The 25,078-nt window shown below is 45.8% G+C and overlaps 1 protein-coding gene across 4 annotated transcripts in view; it reads left to right on the top strand.

Moving 5' to 3' along the window:
- ap2a1 (adaptor related protein complex 2 subunit alpha 1) overlaps nucleotides 1–25,078 on the top strand; it is a 71,109-nt gene that overhangs the window by 34,550 nt on the left and 11,481 nt on the right. Inside the window, exons 10-17 of one of the 4 annotated variants that reach the window (XM_033013269.1) lie at nucleotides 800–937; nucleotides 2,328–2,510; nucleotides 6,923–7,020; nucleotides 9,178–9,409; nucleotides 11,533–11,700; nucleotides 13,921–14,060; nucleotides 18,617–18,679; nucleotides 23,597–23,674. In XM_033013269.1, the coding sequence (XP_032869160.1) occupies nucleotides 800–937; nucleotides 2,328–2,510; nucleotides 6,923–7,020; nucleotides 9,178–9,409; nucleotides 11,533–11,700; nucleotides 13,921–14,060; nucleotides 18,617–18,679; nucleotides 23,597–23,674 (1,100 nt within the window). The remainder of the gene's footprint in view (nucleotides 1–799; nucleotides 938–2,327; nucleotides 2,511–6,922; nucleotides 7,021–9,177; nucleotides 9,410–11,532; nucleotides 11,701–13,920; nucleotides 14,061–18,616; nucleotides 18,680–23,596; nucleotides 23,675–25,078) is intronic. The other 3 variants (XM_033013270.1, XM_033013271.1, XM_033013272.1) reach the window with 3 other exon arrangements.

Below are 25,078 nucleotides of genomic sequence, written 5' to 3'. Positions count from 1 at the left end.
GATAAGGGGGAAATCTTTTAAAACCGAGATGAGAAGAACTTTTTTCACACAGAGAGTGGTGAATCTCTGGAACTCCCTGCCACAGAGGGTAGTCGAGGCCAGTTCATTGGCTATATTTAAGAGGGAGTTAGATGTGGCCCTTGTGGCTAACGGGATCAGAGGGTATGGAGAGAAGGCAGGTACGGGATACTGAGTTGGATGATCAGCCATGATCATATTGAATGGCGGTGCAGGCTCGAAGGGCCGAATGGCCTACTCCTGCACCTAATTTCTATGTTTCTATGTCTATGTTAAAGAAGGGTCCCGACCCGAAACGTCAGCTGTCCATGTCTTCCAAAGATGCTGCCTGACCCGCTGGGATACTACAGCACTTTTTTTCTTTTTTTGTAAACTAACATCTGCAGTTGGTACCGATATCTGCTCGTAATTGCCATTCTCGATTATGCGTGTGATAGATGCCTGGTGAAGTCAGGTCACACATAGGTGTTGGCACACGTGGCTCAGTAACTGAGTGTCATGGCTCACAAAACTGAATCATTGTGGTTTTAGGCGAGGCTTTGAATAGTTTCCTACCTCCCTGGAACCACAGCAAAAGGAAGGATGTGATCTGAATCCACCCACTTAATACTAATGCTTATGTGCAGCGGTTTGAATAAATTCTCCTCGGCCACCATTTTATTATATGGCATCATAATTTTCTATCTTTGCGTGTTCCACGTACAATAATTTTACGTAAAGGCCTTCCAGAGCACAAAGCCACATTTGTTTGCTCATCGAGTTCTTTTTCTGTGTTGCATAGACCGAGCGGGATGTGAGTGTGCGCCAGCGAGCCGCAGACCTTCTGTACGCCATGTGTGACCGAACAAACGCACCGCAGATTGTGGCTGAAATGTTAAGCTACCTGGAAACGGCCGACTATTCCATTCGTGAAGAAATTGTGAGTTGTGCTTGCTCCCTGCCTCTATTTCGAAGGCCATTTGCATCAATTAAAATCATGCAATTGGCATTAAGTACAGCACAGGAACAGGCCCTTTGGCTCGTAATGTCATGCCAAATCTGATGCCAATTCTTATCTGCCTGCACTTAATCCATATCCTTCCTGTCTCTGCGTATCCGATATTTAACAGACATTTGGACAGATACATGGATAGGAAAGGCTAGGCCTATTGCAGGCAAATGGGACTAGCCTAGATGGGGCATCTTGATCGGCATGTATGAGTTGGGCCGAAGGGCCAGTTTCCATGCTGTATGATTCTAAGCAGTAGTTCCCATCTGCCTTACAAGTCTGGTTAAAGATAATTCAAAGGTCTCCAATGAGGTAGATTGGAGGTCAGGACCGCACACCAGTTGATGAGAGTATTGTTCAGTTGCCTAATAACAGCTGGGAAGAAACAGTTACTGATCCTGGAGGTATGCTGTTTTAAACTTCTGTACATTGTGCCTGAGAGGAGTCGAGGGAGTGACCGGGGTGAGACTGGTCCTTGGTTATTCTGGCGGCCTTGCCGAGGCAGCATGATGTGTAGATGGAGTTAATGGAAGGGAGGATAAAATGTTCAAGAAGGAACTGCAGATGCTGGAAAATCGAAGGTAGACACAAAAGTGCGGGTGCGGCAGCATCTCTGGAGCAAGGTCTGAAGAAGGGTTTCGGCCCGAAACGTTGCCTATTTCCTTCACTCCATAGATGCTGCCGCACCCGCTGAGTTTCTCCAGCACTTTTATCTACCTTAACGGAAGGGAAGCTGGTTTGTGTCTTGGCGTCTTCTGTGCCAAGATGTAATTGGCATGTACAAGGGAAGGCAACATGAAGAAAGCAGCTGAAGCGTTGCCAATGGGGTAGGATGGTACTGGCAAGTCAATAGTGTATCTGCTACATGGTGCAACTACAGTGGGAGAACGATGAAGTCTTTGCATTATATAGCTGATCAAGCCACTATTAAGTCGCTTGGTCCCAGAGTGGACGGAACCAAAATGACCAGGAAGGTCGTGGTTATGCTTCACTTTTTTAAGATGTTTAAGTTGAGATGGACAAGATTTAATCCAAACCTTTGGAGGCCTCCTTTTTCACTTGGAGGGTATAAGGAACAAACTACTAGAGGAGGAGGCACATAATATAACAGCATTTAAAGAACATGTGGACAGCTGCATGGATAGGCAAGGTATAGAGGGATATGGGCCAGATGTGAACAAATGGGATTGCTTCGATAGGGTATTTTACTCGACATGGGTGAGTTGGGGCAAGGGATTGTTTCTGTGCTCTGACTCTATTCTCTCAATATTCCTCTGCTCTGCGTCTGGGAGACTGACCTTTTTATTTGTTATTGTTTTAGGTGCTAAAGGTGGCGATTCTGGCAGAGAAGTATGCAGTGGATTACACATGGTACGTCGACACAATCCTGAACCTCATCCGCATTGCAGGGGACTATGTCAGCGAGGAGGTCTGGTACCGAGTTATTCAGATTGTTATTAATCGTGATGACGTCCAAGGTTATGCAGCAAAGACTGTGTTTGAGGTAAGCATCCGACCGTACGGTCATAAGTGAGACAGGAGCAGAATGAGGCCATTTGGACAATCAAGTCTACTCCGCCATTCAGTCATGGCTGATCTATCTCTCCCTCTGAAACCCATTCTTCTGCCTTCTCCCCATAACCCCTGACACCAGTAGTAATCAAGAATCTATCTATCTCTGTCTTAAAAATATCCATTGACTTGGCCTCCACAAACCTCTGTTGCAAAGAATTCCACAGATTCGCCACCCTCTGACTAAAGAAATTCCTCTTCATCTCCTTCTTAAAGGAACGTCCTTTAATTCTGAGGCTGTGACCTCTAGTCCAAGACTCTCCCACTAGTGGAAACATCCTCTCCACATCCACTCTGTCCAAGCCTTTCATTCTTCGATAAATTTCAATGAGGTCCCCCCCTTATTCTTCTGAACTCCAGCGAGTTCAGGCCCAGTGCCGTCAAATGCCCATCTTACGTTAACCCACTCATTAAGGGATTCAAGATCTCTCTGAATCATAGACGTTAACAACACTGAAGGTCAATGGTTGCTTTATTGTCTCCCGTGTACCGGGTACAGTGAAATATAGAACAGCCCACTGTCCACATGAAAGAGGAGCCATTTTGGTGCCATTTTACAGTCCCAGCTACAGCTGGCCTCAAAGGCCTGATGCCACTTGTCACATTATGCTTGTGGAGGTCACGAGCCGGCTGGAATTATTCTGATTCCTAATTCATTGGATGTAGCCTGGAGGTTTTAGCCCTTTAGATGTCCATCCAGATATGTGAGAGACGTTTCTGCCTCCACACTCCAAATCCCCCCCCCCCCACCCCCCCCCCACCCAGCTTCTCGTTGGTGCGGCAAAAGATTCATCAATTTTCATCTATTAATTCATCTCCATCCTCTAATTATTGACTGCCCTGCAAAGAGAAATGTAACTAGCCGGTCAAGGCACCTCATAATTTAATACTTAATTAAATTACTAAAGAAAACAAACCCAGCCTAGTAATTTGTCCACATGACTACATTTATCTGGCCCGCAAATCTTTGCACTTTCCCTATTGTATACGTGTTCCTGGTTATGGCTTAACAAGGGTTCAACACAATTCGAACAGCCCGACCAAATGTTCTATGCCTCTGATTGAAAACTAGCTTAGATACAACCTTAAACATCTTATTTCTCTGTCCTGGTACCTTCAAGGATGTCTTCAGGATGCCAAGATCCCCTTTTCACATTTTCTTCCCATGCTATCATTTATAATGCATTACTAAGCCTCGTTTTCCCTTTCCAAAATGTATGACCTCATACTTCTATGGAGTGAATTTCATTTGCAAATTTTAGCCGACTTAACCAGCCCATTGCTATGTTCCTGCAGCTGCCAGCTTTCTTCATTATGAGGAGGCACACTGCCTTTTATTTTTAAACCAATCTTCTGCAGTCATGTTCCCTACGTTTAATGCCAAAACAATGATAATACACCCTGAGCAAGTATGGTGCCTACACTGAGCCATGCATATTCTTGCGTTCACTAAAACTTCAGTTGAATGGTCACCTCGGCCTGCAACCAATTAACCATTTTTGCATCCAACCTGTCCCTTTCTTTGGATCCTATTGGCTTTGAGTTTTCTGATCAGTCTGTCATGGGGGAACCACATGAATCTTAGCAGATCACTTAACCTAGACCATGTCAGATCCAATATCGTCACTGAACCATACGCCCTCAAAGCAAGTCAACAGGCCATTAACACATCATGTTGATTCTCTTTCATAATTTTTTCTAACCAATCATTTTTATTGCCCAGTAAATTTTTGTTCCTAAACTTTTGCTCTCATTTATCGTTTAAAAATAAATTGGATAGGTATATGGACGGGAAAGGAATGGAGGGTTATGGTCTGAGTGCAGGTAGATGGGACCAGGTGAGAGTAAGTGTTCGGCACGGACTAGAAGGGCCGAGATGGCCTGTTTCCGTGCTGTAAATGTTATATGGTTATATTAGCAACAGTTTTTTGTTTTTTTTTTACATTTAAAATTTAGCAGCCAGTCTTGCTCTGCATCTGTAAATACTGCCTGTCCGTGTTTCTTTCACTCTTTGAAACCTCTTGGCTCTGACATCGTTATTTGTGACCTTGTAATCTTGTATTACCCTTTGTCACAGGCCCCCCACCCTTTACCATTCCTCTCTTCTCTCTGACAAAGTCTCAGGTTGCTTGTTGGCCTCTTCCTTGCTAGTCACCCTTTGTATTGTATTATCACTTGTACCCAGGTCAATGAAATTCCTTTTGTGCATACAATGTGGTATAATAATCGCATGTGTAGCTATATTTGACTTGATCTTATTATTCCTACCTTCTCCCATGTTCCATCTCCCCCTTCACTCTTTGAACTATTCCTGCCTTGCTACATGTTACCTATTCTATTTGTTCTCGGGTTGCTGAAAATCCTTGGCCATGTTATCCCACACTTGAGGAGGTTCCAAACTGTATCGTGCTCTACTGTTACAAATCACCTTGAAATCCACCTCTCCTGCTGCTGGAATTTGCCACTAATTTTGTAAATTGACTCGCAATGTGTTGTATTAATGAATGTAGACAAAAGTGCTGGAGAAACTCAGCGGGTGCAGCAGCATCTATGGAGCGAAGGAAATAGGCAACGTTTCGGGCCGAAACCCTTCTTCAGACTTAATGAATGTTGGGTGAATGTTTTTTCTGATTATCTTTTTTGCTTCTTTAGACTTAAATATATTTGTTGTAATGAAACTGGTGCACCAAAGATTACAATGACTTGTTTTGTAGTGTGTTGACCTGATAGTTTATAGTATGTTAACCCAGGGTGGCACAGCAGTAGAGCTGCTGCCTTACAGATCCAGAGACCCACGTGCTGTCTATGAAATGTGTATGTTCTCCCCATGACCTCGTGGGTTTTCACCGAGAGCTCCGGTTTCCTCCCACGTTCTAAAAGTGTACAGATTTGTAGATTGATCAGCTTCATTAAAACAATTGTGAATTGTCCCTAGTGTGTAGGATAGTTGGTCGGCGTGGACTAGATGGGCTGAAGGCCTATTGCTATGCTGTACGTCTGAACTAAAACTAAGCCTAATAGTTCATGGTACTGGACTAATAACTGATTATTAGTTATTAGAGTACAGTAACTGGTTATTGGAGAAGGTGTTTAAATGTTAACTGTAAGAATTTCCTAGGTTCTTTAAATAGTCTCAAATATGAAACGGAAGGCCCAACTGGCCTTGTCCTGATTGTGGTTTGATGTCATCCTTGCAATTGATTTACAACACCTTCTGGCTTTTTGTTTTCTAAAAATGATAAAAGCACGGGACAATGTTTCCATTGTTAGAAAAAAATCAGAGACAAATGCTGCAGTCTTGAGTTAAACATGGGATCTGTGAAGAGAATGATTTCAAAGAAGTGTTTTGAGGGTGAGCAGAATGTTGAGCATTTGGCTACAAGTGAGATTGAGATTGTGAATACCCGCTTTATGGTGTAAGATATCTCAGTCCTAAATTGCCTGCTGCTTATTCTTAAACTGTGACCCCTAGTTCTGGGTTCCCCATGTTGGGGGAGTCCAGAACCAGGGGTCGCAGTTTAAGAATAAGGGGTTGGCCATTTAGGACTGAGATGAGGAAAAACGTTTTCACCCAGCGAGTTGTGAATCTGGAATTCTCTGCCACAGAAGATAGTGAAGGCCAATTCACTGGATGTTTTCAAGAGAGTTAGATTTGGCTCTTGGGGCTAATGGAATCAAGGGTTATGAAGGAACAGGGTACTGATTCTTGATGATCAGCCATGATCATATTGAAGGGCCGAATGGCCTACTCCTGCACCTATTTTCTATGTTTCTAAAATTGGCCCAAGCATGAGGGACACCCAATCTGAGGAAGGGTCTCAATCCGAAACGTCGCCTATTGACTCAGTCTGAAGGGTCTCGACCCGAAAAGTCACCTATTCCTTTTCTCCAGAGATGCTACTTAACCCGCTGAGTTACTGCAGCACTTTGTGTCTACTTTCGGTGTAAACCAGCATCTGCAGTTTCGAGCTACACATTAGAAATGCACCCTTTGGTCTCTCCCACCCCGCATCAACAATTAAACAGCCTCATTTTTAAGCTAATCCTCCCTAACCCTTTTTTATTCTCACTGCATTCCATTCAACTTCCACCCAGTTTCTACCACTGCCAGTTTACTCTCCAACCTGCACAGTGTTTGGGGTGGGAATCTGTGAACACACCGATGAAGAGCCCTCAAGATCTCTGGGAGAATGCGCAACCTCCACTCACATATCACTGGAGGTCGGGATGACTGGAGATTTGAGCCAATAGCTCTGCTAACTGCACCACCCCTAACGTCGTGCCAGTAGGAAGGATTGTTAGGAAATCTGTTGGCATTAATCTATTTCTGTCCTTTGTCTTCAGGCACTCCAGGCCCCAGCCTGTCACGAGAACATGGTGAAAGTAGGTGGATATATCCTAGGAGAGTTTGGGAATCTCATTGCCGGCGATCCACGATCCAGGTGAGCTAAAGGAGGTAGAAGAGGTGGCCTGCCTCTTGTATTGCGATGAGAATGTGCCGATTTGTACTGAGAGCCTGGCTGTTAACGCCGTTAGCCAGGGACTTGTCTTCCTGTTCCTTTGTAGCACCGTGACGTGCCACAAAGTCATCAGTAAAGTACATTCTGAATGTGCCGTCAAAAGCTGATTGTTTCCAGCAAAGGGTCTGTGATCCAATCACTATTGGTGCCAGAATTTTTGATCATTACTGGTGGTCTGGTGTGTCTCAGTTGGTGACTCAGTACGGGTGTCGGGGGTTGTGGGGAGAAGGCAGGAGAATGGGGTTAGGAGGGAGAGGTTGATCAGCCATGATTAAATGGCGGAGTAGACTTGATGGGCCGAATGGCCTAATTCTGCTCCTATCACTCATGAACTTGTGAACTTATGAAAATGTGTCCGTCCCTTGCACTAAAGATGTGCACAGTCCCCTGTAATGCTCCCATGGTCCTACCGTACTGCCCATACTCCCCTCCCCACTCTCCCCCCCCCTCCCCCCCCCCTCTTTTCCTGTATTTACAGTTTTTAATTGCAGATTTGCAGAATATGCTGCGTTTTGCTTCACGTTTTGAGTGGTGATCAGCGTCCCACACCTAGATTTGCCCCTCAACATTCCACTTTGCCAATGAACCATTTTACACCTCATTCTTTTTACTGTAAAGAGTGCATGCAGGAATATTTCTTGCAAGATGTAGTTTGTTTCCCCACATCATTGTTATTGTTTTTACGCGAGAAGCCTATTGACACAACAATGGATTTTTCCAATGGCCAGTAAAGATGAAGGCACAAGTAGCCTGGTGTTTAAGTATTCAAGAAGGAACTGCAGATGCTGGAAAATCGAAGGTACACAAAAATGCTGGAGAAACTCAGCGGGTGCAGCAGCATCTATGGAGCGAAGGAAATAGGTAACGTTTCGGGCCGAAACCCTTCTTCAGACTGAAGAAGGGTTTCGGCCCGAAACGTTGCCTATTTCCTTCGCTCCATAGATGCTGCTGCACCCGCCGAGTTTCTCCAGCATTTTTGTGTACCTTTGGTGCTTAAGTATGTTCTTTGCGCGTTTCCCTTCTTTCTAATGGAATATTGGCCAGCTAAAGGCATTGATGACGCACACAATACCTATAGAGAAATTGTTATTGTGTTTGCCCTTGCCCAGAATAGTTTAAGATAATTTAAGGACCCAATGTAAGCAAATGGGTGGATGGGTATTAAGGTTAGCATGGACATGATGGGCCGAAGAGCCCGTTTCTGTGCGGTACGATTCTGACTCCATGCATCATTTGTGTCTATGGAAATCTGCGGCAGCTTATCCTGCTTATTCACAAGTTGCTCCTTGAAAGTGGTGGTAAACTCTCTCGTCTTTGACCAGTGGTGGTTCCCTCAATGGACACATGAGAATTTTGATGATAGCAACTCGGGATTCCAGATTTGTTGGATTTTTGAGCAAAGGAACAAGTGCTGGAGGCGGTCAGATGAAGGGTCCCTGCTCAAAATCTAGTCTGTCCATTTCCCTGCATAGATGGTGCCTAGCCTGATGGTTCTCTCAATGCTCTTTGGTTGAGGAGCTCCTGGATATTGACCCTTCAAACACTCAGGAACATCCACACACAATACCTGGAGAGAAATTGATCTTATTTTTGCCCTCATCCAGTATATCTTGAAATAAATTACTGAGCCAATGTCTGTCTGTGGAATTCTCTGCCGCAGTGGAGGCAGCTTCTCTGGATGCTTTCAAGAGAGCTAGATAGGGCTCTTAAAAATAGCTGAGTCAGGGGAGAAGGCAGGAATCGGGTACTGATTGGAGATGATCAGCCAAAATCACATTGAATGGCGGTGCTGGCTCGAAGGGTCGAATGGCCTATTCCTGCACCTATTGTCTATTGTCCTATCTTCAATCCTGTATGGTGGAAGAGTTTTGAGAGAGATGGTATTTGATAGTTTGGGAGATGGATGCTAATGAGTAAAGCCTTTGGAAAGGAGAAGATGCTCAAGGCGTTATAAATGTATGGAACAAAAACAGCGCACCAGCTAGTCCTTTCCTCAAATGTCATTTTTCATGTCATTATGTATGCGCTATTTTTGTAATATGTTTATATTTTCTCTCCCCTTTCTCCCTATCCTTTTAGCCCCTTAGTTCAGTTCAACCTGCTCCATTCCAAGTTCCACTTGTGCAGTGTCCCGACCCGCGCTCTGCTGCTCTCCTCTTACATCAAGTTTGTCAACCTTTTCCCCGAGACCAAGGCCACCATCCAGGATGTACTGCGCAGTGACAGCCAGCTCCGCAACTCTGACGTGGAACTGCAGCAGCGGGCTGTGGAGTACCTCAAGCTCAGCTCAATTGCCAGCACTGATGTTCTGGTAGGTAAAAAACCAGAGCCCGAGTTGTTCTGTGACACGATACGATAGAACTTTATTTATCCCAGGAGGGAAATTGCTCTGCCAACTACAGTCATAAAACGCAACAAGATTCATGAAACATGAATTTAAAGTGACGAGTCCAGGATTGGGCATGTGCAAAGATTGGAGGGAGGGAGGGAGGGGGGGGGTGGTGGTGAGGCAGGAGTCAGTCTACCCTACAACAGAAGGGGGAGGATTTGACCTCCCGGTGGCTCAGCACTTCAACTCCCCCTCCCATTCCCCGTCCGACCTCTCTGGCCTGGGTCTCCTCCATGGCCAGAGTGAGCAACACCGGAAATTGGAGGAACAGCACCGCATATTCCGCTTGGGGAGTCTGCATCCTGCGGGCATGAACATTGAGTTCTCCCAATTTTGTTAGCCCTTGCTGTCTCCTCCCATCCCTCAGCCCTCGGGCTCCTCCTCCTCCTTTTTCCTTCCTTCTCCCCACCACCCCCTATCAGTCTGAAGAAGGGTTTCGGGCCGAAACGTTGCCAATTTCCTTCGCTCCATAGATGCTGCTGCACCCGCTGAGTTTCTCCAGCACTTTTGTCTACCCTAGGTATTTTAAGTCTTTGATCTCTGCTTATTTCCTCACTTATGGGGGAAAAAAAGATGTTAATCGTGTTATATTTTAATTAATACTATGGACTAAAATTAAGCTGTGACTGCAATTTCTTAGTGAATGTGTCCATGTCTGGGGATTATTTGTTCAATAAGAGGGGCACGGTGGCACAGCGGTAGACCTGCTGCCTTGCATCGCCAGAGACCTAACTTCGATCCCGACCATGGGTGCTGTCTGTACAGAGTTTGTACATTCTCCCCGTGGCCGGATATTCTCCGGTTTCCTCCCACTCTCCAAAGACATGCATGATTATTTGCCTTGGTATAATTGTAAATTGTTCCGACTGTGTGTGTGTGTAGGATAGAATAAGTGTGCGGGGATCGCTGGTCGGCACTGACTCAGTGGGCCGAAGGGCCTGTTTCCACACTATCTCTAAACTAAACAAAACATTGTTCAATTGGTAAAATGCAGTTGTGGTTTACAATGTTTTACGTCCCTAAGTATAACTCATGATCTATGCTATGTTACCTGCTCTCTCCTGAGGCTGTAGTAAGAAAACCAAGACCAAATTTGTTCCTTCCAAACAAAAGCTTTTTGCTGTACCTCAGTGCAGGTGAACTAAATGCTCTATAGTGACACCTGTGATGATCTCTCTGGCAAAATAGACAATACCAGCACCACCCATTTATAACATGATAAAAGATTGCTAAAGCACACCACAGCATTATCCACTAACATTGATTCACGAGATTGGATGGCAGGCTAGATAATGCAAAAGTTAAATTAAAGGTGCTGGTTTTAAGGATGCCTTTAGAAAAAAGAAAAAATAAATAAAAAGGCTTGGCCAGAGAATGTTAGAGAGCAGCTGAAAGAAGAGGCAGCAATGGTGTGAAGATTGGAGTATAGAAATCCGAGTTACAGAGCTGGTGCAACCTTGAGAAAGGGAGGTGAGGAAGTGAAGGGGAAAGATTTAAAAATGTGGACAAGAATGTTTTTAATTGTAGTATTCCCGCCATTTTGCTTGACTCGATTTCACGAAGAGGGAAGTTAAATTACAGGGGATGACATAGGGACATATCCGCTCCTTCCTCGGTAGCAGACTTCTCTCTGCCCCCTTTCCCCACCCCCTTTCTCCCTCCCCCCCCCTATTTAAGGCGTCTATTTTTCCACGTTGTTATTTCTCTCTCTCGCTCTCTCTCGCACACTCTCACACTCACACACACACACACACACACACACACACACACACACACACACACACACACACACACACACACACACACACACACACACACACACACACTCTCACACTCACACTCACACACACACACACTCTCACACACACACACACACACACACACACACACACACTCTCTATCACTCACACACACACTCTCACACACACACACACACACACTCTCACACACACACACACACACACACACACACACACACACACACACACACACACACACTCTCATTCACTCACTCATTGCCCCTTTTGTTCCCTACTGCACTCTAGGCCACCGTGCTGGAAGAGATGCCACCATTCCCCGAACGTGAATCCTCTATTCTCGCCAAGCTCAAGAAGAAGAAGGGACCAGGCACAGTAGCTGAAATGGAAGAAGGGAAGAAGGAACAAACAGAGGTGAACGGCGGTGTGGAGACTGTTGTGAACGCCAGCACAGTGGTGAGTGAGTGCACCGTTCATGGAGCGCCAATATTACATGTCAACGTTACAACCTGCTTTGCTCCATCAAGGACCATATGTCAGACCAGGCACAGTACGTGGCACCTTTTTCTTCCAGTTCAGCAGGTTGTGAGCTCCATTCCAGCCACTTCACAAATTTGGAACAATTTCCTCAGTGCTTTATAGGGGAAGCGTTGCACAGTTAGAAATACCATCTTAATTACAGTGGTCTGGAAGCTGTCCTTCCCACCCTTGTCCAATAACCAGGCATGAGTGGAAGAAATGAATTAATGCAGAAAAGGGAACTTGGATCATGTGGTCTTGAGCACAAAAAAGTGAAATGATAGGGAAAAATCAAAAACAGAAATGGGACTAAGCAGAGAAGTATCCTCGTTATCATTATTTAGTCACAATGAATGTGTGGAATAATGAGGGGATTGAGCAGTTTATTGTATAGCATTCCATGGATTCCTTCACTTTGTCTAAAGGATCTGTGTAGCTGGTGGGGTTTGGATGACTGTGGCCCATTGAATTGGCCTGTAATTTTCTTGGAAGTTGCATGATACGACAATAATGATGTTGCTGACCAACTGGAGTTATCAACCTATGTCAATAAGTCCACTTCAGATGCCAATTTCACATGAGAAAATTCAGTTGGTGGAGAGTTAGAGATGTATGCCCAGCCCGTCTATGCCAATCCCACCCGCCTACTTTAGTACCATGTCATTCTCTGCCCTTTCATTCCTGTACCTGTCACGGTACCCATTTAATATTATTACAGCTTCCACTACATCCTCTGGCCGCTCATTTCAGATGCCAATTAATCTTTGTATGGAAAGACGTACCCTTCAGACCTCTTAGAGTCATAGAGTGATACAGTGTGCATACAGGCCCTTTGGTCCTACTTGTTCACACCGGTCAACATATCCCATCTGCACTGGTCCCACCTGCCTGCATTTGGTCCATATCCCTCCAAACCTGTCCTATCCATGTACCTGTCCGTTTCTTAAATGTTGGGATAGTCCTGCCTCAGCTACCTCCACTGGCAGCTTGTTCCATACACCCACCACCCTTTGTGTGGAAAAAGTCACCCCTCAGATTCCTATTCCTCTTGTGGAAAATTTGTTCCCCTTAGATTTCCATTGGCATGTGGAACCCGAATGGGAACCAATGTCAGGTCAACTTCTCCCCATTTCCACTGAGCTCATTATGTCAAATTAGATCAAGGGGGACCTTGTGGTGGTGGGGGGGCTGCAGCGTCACACACACACACACACACACACACACACACACACACACACACACACACACACACACACACACACACACACACACACACACACACACACACACACACACACACACACACACACACACACACACACACTCACTAACCACACACACACACACACACACCCACACTCACTAACCACACACACACACACACACCCACACCCACACTCACTAACCACACACACACACACACACCCACACACACACACACACACCCACACTCACTAACCACACACACACACACACACACCCACACTCACTAACCACACACACACACACACACACACACACACACCCACACCCACACTCACTAATATCACACACACACACACACACACACACACACACACCCACACACACCCACACACCCACACTCACTAACCACACACACCCACACACACACACACACCCACACTCACTAACCACACACACCCACACACACACACACACACACACACTAACCACACACACACACACACACACACACACACACACACACACACACACACACACACTCACTAACCACACACACTCACACACACACTCATTAACCACACACACACACACACACACACCCTTGATATTATATTAATATTATTCATTCGCTCCCTTTACCCCATCCCCGCCCTATCCACTCACTCATAGCCCCCAACTCGCAGACGTCTAAATAGTTTGTTTTTGTAAGTGAACTACCTGATTTGTAAAAAATAGCGACTTATTCCAGTAAATCCTTTCCAATGAGGTAACCAGTCACTCAGTGAAGCAGTGTTTGCACAGATTTAACTTAACTGCTTTTAAAGCACAGGCTTTAAAGCAGGTGAAGAGAAACAGCTGGTCCTACCATTTAATGTTGGGCTGTATTAATGAACTGTGAGTTGGTGCTGTGATTTCTGGCTAATCTATCATTGATTCTCTTGTTTCATGCAGTCCACACCCTCGCCTTCTGCCGACCTGCTGGGCCTGAAGAGTGCCCCTGCCAGTGGGGGCAGCCTGCTGGTTGATGTGTTTTCCGATGCTATGCCCGCCATTGGGGCTCTGGCACCCGGAGCTGAGGACAATTTCTCCCGGTAAGTGCAGAGGATGCAGTCCGTCTCTTGTTAGTTGAGGAGGTGGGTTTGCCACTCTGGTGCCATTTAATTTCAATCCGGCCAGCACAAATTCATTGCTTTGGCGATTGAACGATACCGCACGGCACCGCACGGCAACTGGCCCTTCGGCCCACCGAGTCCACGCTGACCATCGATCATTCCATGTTGTCCCACTTTCGCATTCACTCTCGAAGCACGAGGGGCATGTAATAGAAACATAGAAAATAGGTGCAGGAGGAGACCATTCGACCCTTCGAGCCAGCACCGCCATTCATTGTGGTCATGGCTGATCGTCCCCAATCAATAACCCGTGCCTGCCTTCTCCCCATATCCCTTGATTCCACTAGCCCCTAGAGCTCTATCTAACTCTCTCTTAAATCCATCCAGTGACTTGGCCTCCACTGCCCTCTGTGGCAGGGAATTCCATAAATTCACAACTCTCTGGGTGAAAAAGTTTTTTCTCACCTCAGTCTAAAATGACCTCCCCTTTATTCCAAGACGGTGGCCCCTGGTAATCTACAAATCTGTACGTCTTTGGGTTGTGGGAGCACTCGGAGGAAACTGTGCAATTGGAGAACGAGCAAACCTCATACTGACTGCACCCGAGGTCGGGATCGAACCCGGGTCTCTGGAGCTGTGAGGCAGCGGCTCTACCAGCTGCGCTACTGTGCCGCTCCAAATGTGCATCACTCCAAAGCCAATTCTGCAATGGATGCCTCCAAAGCAAGTCTAGTTTACTGTTGTATGCACAAGCTCGATGAAGTACAGACAAATACAATGAAAGTCTTGCTTGCAGCAGCTTCACAGGTGCAGAACTCCGACAGTCACACAAAAACACCAATTATACATAAATTCCGCATGTCAAAAAGAAATGGGGGAAAAAAAAAGACTTTGCTAAACACAAGACATTAGTTCACAGACTATTAGAAAACAGAAGTCTATGGTAGTGAAAGAGGGAATCTTTAGTGTTACGTTATTGAAGTAGGATTAGGATTGCATGAATTGGTTCAAGAACCCTCTTGAGTCAGAGGGCAGTTATTCTGTGGAACTCATTGCCACAGAGGGCTGTGGAGGCCAAGTCAGTGGATATTTATAAGGCAGAGATAGACAAATTATTGATTTGAATGGGTGTCAAGGGTTATGGGGAGAAGGAAGGAAAATGGGATTAGGAGGGCGAGATTAGCCATGATGGACTTGATGGGCCGAATGGCCTAATTCTACTCTTAGAACTTGTGAACCAAATGGTTTTCGGAAAGTAGCTGTTCCTGAATCTGGTGATGTGGAACTTGAGGCTTCTGTATCTCCTGCCCGATAGTAGCAACAAGAGGGCAGGGCCCAGATGGTGGGGTTGGTTCCTTGATGGTAGATACGGTTGCTTTGATGCAGTGCCTTGTGTAGATGGTATAGGTGGGTAGGGCTGTGCCGGTGATAGACTGGCACAGGACTAGCACTTTCTGCAAAACCCAATGCATGGCTTTGTGTTGGAATTTCCACACCAGGTCATGATGCAATCAGAATTGCTCAATCAGAGTAAATATATTATGATTCGTAACGCTTGTGTGAGATGTTTTTTAAAAGCATTCATTTATGTACACTCCACTGCGAATCCTTGGCTCAGATTTCCTTCTTCATTTAACTGCTGTGATATTTGGACAGTTCCCAGTAATTCTGAAGTTCTTGTACATTAGGGATTACCACAATACCCAGCTAAGTTATGACGAAGCACAGAGGTAAAATATTTTGGGTTTTGTTTCTATGCATCTGAGGGTGCACGGAAACAGGCCCTTTGGCCCACCGGGTCCGCGCCGACCAGCGATCCCCGCACATTAACACCATCCCACACCCACTAGGGACAATTTTTACATTTACCAAGCCAATTAACCGACAAACCTGTACGTCTTTGGAATGTGGGAGGAAAACAAAGGTCTCGGAGAAAACCCTCGCAGGTCACGTGGAGAATGTACAAACTCCATACAGACAGCACCCGTAATGGGGATTGAACCCGGGTCTCCTACGCTGCATTCGCTGTAAGGCAGCGACTCTACCACTGCGCCACCCTGACTGCCAACTGTTCCTGGACATGGCGTAACTGGCTTCAAATAATAAACTCAAAGAAACACTGCACTCCCGGGATTTGAGCTTGTGTGCATACAGAATAGGGGAGCTGAGCCCTTCACCCAATCCCAAATTAAGATGCTGCAGTTTAAGTCTGTAGTCTTATCCATGCACCTGGTGTTGCTACTGGCACCACTTGCTATTACATACGTGTTAACTAATGTCAAGTGTTTGCTTAGGTAGGACTAACACAATTTCGTCTCCGCAACAGAAGGTTTAGTATTTGTGTTCCACCCCAGGATTTGAACAAGCAATCTAAATGTTTCGATTAGTTTATTGTCACATTTACCGTGGTACAGGGAAAAACTTTTGTTGCGTGCTAACAAGGCAGCAGAAAGACAAAACGTGACTACAATCGATCCATTTACAGTGTAGAAGAGGAATCCGTGCAAGGTGAAGCCAGCAAAGTCCGATCAAAGATAGTTCGAGAGTCACCAGCTCAGTTGCCTGACAACAACTGGGAAAAAACTGTCCCTGAATCTGGTGGTTAGCATTTTCTGTACCTTTTGCCCGATGGGAGAGGTGAAAAGAGGGAGTGGCCAGGGTGCGACTGGTCCTTGATTATGCTGCTGGCCTTGCTGAGGCAGAGTGAGGTATAAATGGAGTCAATAGTCAATGCAGTATTAGTATTGAGGGTGTGCAGCACAGTTTAAAATGTTAAACTCCTCTGGCAGGGTCAGTTTGTTAATGGTTTATGTGGCTCTGGAGTTCACCACAAGAGGTCCCGTCTTAACTCCTGTAATAGCAGCAACATCATTTTACTTTGTGAAGTCTTTTGAGATGGTTCCAATAATCATTCAGAGGCTTGTGGTCACATTGCAAGGCGAGGCAACATGGTTTTTCCTCTTCACATCACTCTTGCTTCGGGAGTTGACAAAGGCAGTGCAAATAAAAACTAGTTTAGGTCAGGGGGAGTCTCCCCCCCCCCCCGCCACGGGTACCATGTAATCCCGTGCTACCTGCTCCATGGTCAGATAGTCGACGACTAAACCGTCTCCCCCACCTGGTTTGCCAGGTGAGGAGGGGGCTGTGGACCCCCAGCAGGACCAAAAACAAGACCTGTCAAAGGGCGGATGAGCTTCTAGCGAGCCCACGGCCATCCACACTTCAGTAGAAGTTGCGACCACATAGCATTGTAAGGCACTGTGCCCTTTGATGTTTTCAACAATGATGATGATGATGATGATGATGATTATGCAGCAAAATGCACCAGTTTTACTCTGCCTTGGATCCTGTGTTGGCAATCTGCATTGGATCTAAACTTTGGCCCAAAAGATGTCAAATCCTATTTTGAGTTACTTATCTCTGACATTAATAATTGGTTTATTTAGTTCATTGTCACGTGTACCGAGGTACAGTGAAAAGCTTCTGTTGCGTGCTGTCGGGTCAGCAGAAAGACAATAGATGATTACAATCGTGCCATTTACAGTGTACAGCTACATGATAAGGGAATAACATTTAGTGCAAGGTGAAGCTAGCAATGTCAGGTCAAGGATAGTCTAATGCCCCTGTCCCACTTAGGAAACCTGAACGGAAACCTCTGGAGACTTTGCGCCCCACCCAAGGTTTCCGTGCGGTTCCCGGAGGTTTTTGTCAGTCTCCCTACCTGCTTCCACTACCTGCAACCTCCGGCAACTACCTGCAACCTCCGGGAACCGCACGGAAACCTTGGGTGGGGCGCAAAGTCTCCAGAGGTTTCCGTTCAGGTTTCCTAAGTGGGACAGGGGCATAAGGGTCATCATGGAGGTCGATAGTACTGGACACTGCTCTCTGGTTGTGGTTGCTAATTATCTGTCTAATATGTAAGCAGGTGTCACCAATGTATTTTTCTTTCTCCTTAAGTGCACAGTTGCAATGCATATCATTGAAATTGGGGTTTGTGGAAAGGATACCAGAATTCCTTTTACCTTTGGGAACAGTGCTCAACTTTAGCCCAGACCAAATATGATTGAAGTCATCTTTTGTTTAGAAGTGAAATAGGTGTAGTCGGCTTCTGCCTGGTTCCTTTGTCCACGGCTATGATTCTGTGCTAATGACCACGATTATCAAGTAAAAATAGAGTAAAACTGTCCTCTTACTGCTGTAAGGAATGGTCTCTGAACTGGTTGATGTGAATTGGTACAAAAAGCTCTCTGCTCCCTGACAATGGGATGGTGTCACACATGACCTTTGTTCTAGGTCTAGTCCAAGCAGTGCCCAATGTTAAACGAGCAAATGTCACCTTCCCCAGCACAGGCATCTCCTGTGCCCATCTACAAAATTTAATCTAATGCTCATTTTTAAATCCATAGATTTTACGGAGAAAGCTTGCGAGATGTTTTGGAGTGGTTATGTAGAGCGGTTGTATTGTGATTTTGGTCTCTCTTTTTTTCCTCTCTCTCTTCCTCCACACGCTTGCCTCTGCTTTTGGGATGGAGCAGAAGCTTGGATCTGCCGAGTGAAAGCCCTACCTCGTTGTTGGTGGATGCAGCCCTGGGTCCAGAGTAAGCCATCAACTGCCGAGATAAAGCTGGACTGTTCCCATCCCATCTTCCTTCCTTCTCCCCGCCCCCCCTCCCCTCCCCTCCCCTCCCCCCCCTTCCCCCCCCCCCCCCCCCCCCCCCCCCACCACCGTCCCCACTTTGAACCAGTCCAGGGTCCAAAATGACTCCCATGTACATACTACACGTGACATTCTGCTCCTTATTTTGGCCGTCACAGTCCAAAGTCTCACAGTAAGCGAGGGAGGGGTTTTGAAACTGCTCTTGTCCACAGCCTCTAATTACTAAAACATGTTAGCTGCCTGCAAAGTCGTACTGACGTTTTGAAGTATTTTTGTTTTTCAGTTCAAAGCTTTCATCGTGATTGCAGGCAAAGGCATCTCACGGGAAGATGTTAATATATTCCTTTTGAGTTAGTTGCATGTAGTGACGATCTAAAGGGTCCAGTAACTAAAACCACATGAGGTTTACTAATGAGCGGACAAGTAATCTGCCGACCATGTACAGGCTGGGCTCACTTCTGGGTTTGTGTTTGGGTAATGGTGGTTTAAACAGGTATATAAAACCTAACATTATTCGGGAGACATGAATTTGGTTTTGAGAATTTAAGAGCTTGAGAATGTACTTCAACAAAATTATTTTTTTTGGTTCCAGGTTTATTTACTATCGATAATGGTTAAATTAAAACTCCGACAATGGTTAAGTAAAACTCCGATAATCCCCAGGACTTTGGTAGGTTAGATTAGCTGGCTCCCTGGCCTACTGTACATCACTCCTGTTAATTCCCAAGCACTTTTTTAATTTGCTCTTTTTGTTTGGGATGTTATTTGATAAACTAATGGGGTTCACCAGAAAATTTAAAGAGAGCGAGTAAATGCGCCGTATCTTAAACTGACCCCTGTTCCGGATCCGCATACTTTTCCGGATCCCAACTCCTGGTCTGTAGTCTGGACTCAGCCCCGGCCACTCTTTGGATCCTCTGCTCCGGTATCTCTCTGGATCCCTGGCTCACGATCTGGATTAGTGAGCGAGCCAGATACTTCTTCTTGCATATGGCGTGCACAGCCTAAAGTTGTACGACAACTCCCACCCCAGCCAGATACTGAACCCACAGGACTTCCAAACCATTGGTGGGTGGACTTTCAGAGTTTTATTGTACCAGGCTACAACCTTGTTCACTAATGCCCTTCAGGGAAATAGATTGCTGTCCTTGCCTGTATGATCTCAGGCTCACAGCAAAGTCTTCTTTCATAACAGCCCCCAGAGTGGCTAACAAGCTACTGCACTACCATTAGGGATGACCAATAAATGGTGGTAAATTAATGAAAAATAACCTTGTGGTTTAAATTGTGCAATGTGACTCAAGAAGCCAGTCTCTAAATCGGAAGTAGATGTGTAATGTGAAATAAGGGCATGTGCTGAATTCATGGATTGGTGTTGTCCTGGTTGCATTCGGCATGTATAGGCTTGTGTGCATTGACTAGGGAATGCTCTTTGCTTGACATGTTCTATGTCCACGCTTCAATCTGAACGCAGATTTGAAGTGGCTTGAGTGAAGCCAACTTTTCTATGGCTTAACAAACCATCTGCTGGAGGATCTTAGCGGGTCGAGCAATATCAGTGGATGGAGAAGAATGGTCGACGTTTCTGGTTGATTCTGGCAATGGTACAAGGCTTAGTTTGGAGATGGAGCATGAATACAGACTGTTCAGCCCACTAAGTCCACGCCAACCGTCGATCATCCGTTCACCCTGATTCTATGTTATCCCACTATCCCACTCCCTACACACTAGGAGCAATTTCCAGAGTCCACTTAACCCATAAACCCACCCACCCACAAATTCCTCGTATGTTGCAAAACATACTTGGCGAATAAAGTGTGATTCTGATTCTGATTCTGACATCGTTTGAGATGTGGGAGGAAACCGGAGCACCCGGAGGAAACCCACTCCGTCACAGGGAGAACGTGCAAACGCCGTACAGACAGCACCCAAGGTCAGGATCGAACCCGGGTCTCTGGTGCTGTGAGGCAGCAACTCTACCAGCTGTGCTATTGTGCCGGCCTAAATGTCAGCTGTTCCTATCCATCCATGGGCGCTGCTCGAATGCTCCAGCAGATTGCTTGTTGCTGCAGATTCCCGCATCTGCAGTCTCTCGTGTCTCCGTCCTCTGTGGCTCTGCATGGGGAGAATTTGACCTGAACCGTCTTTAAGTGGAACGAAGTGCGCTGATGAGTAGCTGGTTTGAATCTTTCTCCGTTTCTTATTTTCAGTTTGGCGAATGTTACCTGTTGCTTTTGTTTGAATGAAAATGAGCTCCGGTTTCGGGCAAGTGATTTATCGACCGCAGAACGGACGGACATATTCCGTACGCCCGAGTCTCACACCACAACCAGTAATTGAGCAATGAGTCAAATCTGTTGAAGCTCGGTCCAAATCACTTGCCCCCTAAGTTGAGCTTTTCATTTTCTTTCAGGTTTTTTTTGCTGCAAAGGTCTTGGAATTCCATGCCCATTAATTGGCTTTTGATTAGATTGTAGTGATTATACTTGTTTTGTAACATAGCATATCTTGATATCCGGTAACTCTTGACACTAGAATTGCATTCTGTAACTCGATTATTATGAGCCACTTCCAGGCCATTGGCTTATTTTCTCATCTGTCGTTGTATCTCTTGTTGTAGACCACCACTAACCCTGCCTATGGTTGGCAGTCATAAGGTGTGCCATATATCTGGATGGAAGCATGTGTAAGACAGAACTGCAGATGCTGGTTTAAATCGAAGGTAGACACAAAATGCTGGAGTAACCCAGCGGGCGAGGCAGCATCTCTGGAGAGAAGGAATGGGCGATGTTTCGGGTCGAGACCCTTCTTCAGACTCGACCCAAAATGTCACCCATTCCTTCTCTCCAGAGATGCTGCCTCACCCGCTGAGTAACTCCGGCATTTTATCTACTCTGGATGGAAGCATATGCTTCCAACTTCCTTGCTACTTCCTTGTCCTTCTCTCCAAAGTTGGCCAAGGAATGGCTTGGCTTGCACTCAGCGAGCGAGTCCCACGCAGAATGTATTGATGCATCTGGTTGGTTGTAATTCCATGGGGCCATTGACACATGCATTTCCCAGTTCGTAACCATGCTGACAGCTTACTCAATCTCAAAGAGATTTGGGTTGTAACCTAAATGTGTAGGAAGGAACTGCAGATGCTGGTTTACACCAAAGATGGACACAAAATGCTGGAGTTACTCAGCAGGAGAAATCAACATTGGTTTCTCTAATTTCAAGTAACCCATGCATTCCCTCTCTCTGACCTTCCCCCACCCTAGTCATCTTGGCTAATTTCACTGCTCGTTACCCTTCCATATCACCTCTTCCACAGCAAACAATGGACCATTGTGGGCTCTACTTTTCCTGAGTCATCGGTGGTGGCTTTGTTCTCTACCTTTTCATACCTTTAGTTTCCCTCTCCCTTGACTCTGAAGAAGGATCTCGACCCGAAACACCACCTATTCCTTTTCTCCAGAGATGCTGCCTGACCTGCTGAGTTACTGACCCGCATTTTGTGTCTTATCTTGGTTTGTACCAGGCATTTAATTTGTTATTCCTAATTGAAGTGGGGGAAATAAACAGCAATAAAAGTGAGAAATGTTGGCTGTTGTTCAAACCACCGAATGAAGCTGCACTTCATTGTATTGTCCAGGCTAGTCTTTGGTGGAATGACTCAGTGTCTCAGCATGTCACCAGATATCTCCATGTCATGAATGATGTTATGAAAGTTGCAGCCTGGTTCTGGTACACGTCTAGGTACACGTCTAGGCCTGTGAGATTTCAGTTTAGTTTAGAGATTCAGCATGGAAACAGGCCCTTCGGCCCAGCGGGTCCACACCGACCAGTGATCCCTACATACTAACACTATCCTACACCCACTAGGGACAATTTTTACATTTACCAAGCCAATTAACCTACAAACCTGTACGTCTTTGAAACATGAGAGGAAACTGATCTCAGAGAAAACCCACGGGGGGAACGTACAAACTCTGTACAGACAGCACCCGTAGTCAGGATCGAACCCGGATCTCTGGCGCTGCATTCGCTGTAAGGCAGCAACTCTACCGCTGCACCACCATGACTGCCCGAACCACCCCGGTATACTGTTTCTAATCACATCCCAATGACCTGTGTGTCTGTACCAAGAGCTTGTTCATGATGCTTCCAGAGGTCAAAGTTTGGTTTAGTGTAGAGATACAATGTGGGAACAGGCCCTTTCGGCCCACCGAGTCCCCACCGACCAGAGATCCCCGTTCACCTGCACAATCCTACACACACTAGGGACAATGTACAGTTTTTAACAAGGCCAAATTAACCTGCAAGCCTGTACGTCTTTGGAATGTGAATGTGGGAGGAAGCCGGAGCAGCCAGAGAAAACAAACGCAGAGAACGTACAGACTCCGTAGTCAGGATCAAACCCAGGTCCCTGGTGCTGTAAGGCAGCAACTCTACCGCTGCGCCACCGTGCCGCTCCAAAGTGTTGGGTGAGGTAGCAGAGGCAGGTGTGATTTAGGGGCAGGAAGAATCAGCAACGTTAGGAAAAGACTCTGAGGAGAGAGGCCAAACCTGTGTGCCATTATCCTGATTAAATGCTGTCCAGCATGGATTTTTCTTTTTGATGATTTGAAACTTGTGCATGCTCCCTTCTCCGAGTACTATTAACATTCTGCCTCTTCAATTAAACCTTTTTACCTTTAATAATGTTAGTGTAAGTGTTTGCAAAACAATCCGATGCTTATTAACACCATTGTGCTTTATACCCCCACGTCGTTTCTCTGTAATAATTTCTCTCTCTGCCCCTCTCTCCTTGTGCCCTTTTGTTTTTCCTTTCTCTCTCTCTCACTCTCTCTTTCTCTCCCTCGCTGTACCCCAGTGGTGTCACGACTGTGCCTACTGCTGGCTCTGAGGATGCTTCTTTGCCTGTGCCTGACGCTGACGATCTCCTCAACAAGTAAGGAGATTATTTTGCTACGTCTGTTGCAGGATGCTTTCCTCTCCTACGTGAGCGCGAGGTGTCATTTGAGAAGCAAAGTCGAGACTGCGTGCGTTTTTTTTTGTTGAGAGACAGCCCCCTCCTCCCTCCACTACAGATAACAAAGTTCAGCAGTTGTAGCTGGCCACTGGCTATTTATTCAGAATTGATTTTTGTAACCGGTGCTCTGTGTTTATTTTAATCCAGTGGTTTGCTTTAATGTTTCTGACAAGGAAGACCAAGTGGCCTTTAACCCACACAATCTTTGTGCCATCGTCTTTAGTGAGTGTATTTTCCCTGGGATAGATGGCAGAACAAATTCAAGAATGATACCTGAGGCTAAAAATATTGAGTCAAAAACCTGTATGTATTCTCTTGATCGTTACAGATTATCGACTAATCTTCAGGTTAATTAAGGCGTTTGATGAGATAGACACAGAAATTAATTCTTTCCTCTTGTGACCAAGTCCAAAACAAAGAGGTCATGCAAAATGAGAATCGGGCTATTTTGGAATTGAGTCAGGAAGCACCTCTTCATACACAGGGTGATGCATCTCTGGTGCTATGCACTCTGTTCACCACAGTTTTAGTTTTTGAAGGAGTATTATAGAAGTAGTGAGATTTTTGTTGGGAAAGGAAGATAAACAATACAGAACCAAGATGAGTAGTTTGGTTTAGAGATACAGCATGGAAACGGGCCCTTCGGCCCACTAAGTTGATGCTAACCATTGATCACCCGTTCACATGCTAGTTCTACACGCTCCTACAAACACGCACGTCTTTAGGATGTGGGAGGAAACTGGAGCATCCTGAGGAAACCTAGGCGGTCAGAGGGAGGACATGCATACTCCACACAGACAGCACCCAAGGTCAGGATCTGGCGCTGTGAGGCAGCAGCTCAACCATGTGTACTCGTCCTATGCCAAGTAGAAGAGGTTGAGTTACACATTAGTGTAATGATCAAATCATGACCAGGGTGAGTCGTACAGTTGCCACCATTTGGTGCCACATCACCAAGTGTCACCTGCTCTAAATTGACTCCTGTCGCAAGCCACACCATTTGCCTCTCTCACGTAGGCAACTGTGTACGTTTCCACGGGTGGTTAAGCAGAGGTGGAGAATTTTGGAAGTTGGTGAAAACTGTTGTACATTGTGAGGTTTTTCATTGCTTTTGAGGGACCAGTGATATGATGAAGCAGGGCCTGGAGTTTATGTACTTTTCATTGCCAATGTGTTTCATGGTGCTCCACTACCACCTGCTGGTCAGCAGCTGTACTCTCTAATCTCGAAAAGGCAGAGTTGCAGGGACAAAAATGAGTGAACGATTTATCATTCTTGCAATCTCATTACAAATCCTACAGGTGGATAGTAAGGACAACTAAT

Source organism: Amblyraja radiata, chromosome 38 (assembly GCF_010909765.2).
Source record: "Amblyraja radiata isolate CabotCenter1 chromosome 38, sAmbRad1.1.pri, whole genome shotgun sequence".
NCBI classification, from domain to species: domain Eukaryota; kingdom Metazoa; phylum Chordata; class Chondrichthyes; order Rajiformes; family Rajidae; genus Amblyraja; species Amblyraja radiata.
This window is presented reverse-complemented; position numbering and strand designations above follow the sequence as displayed.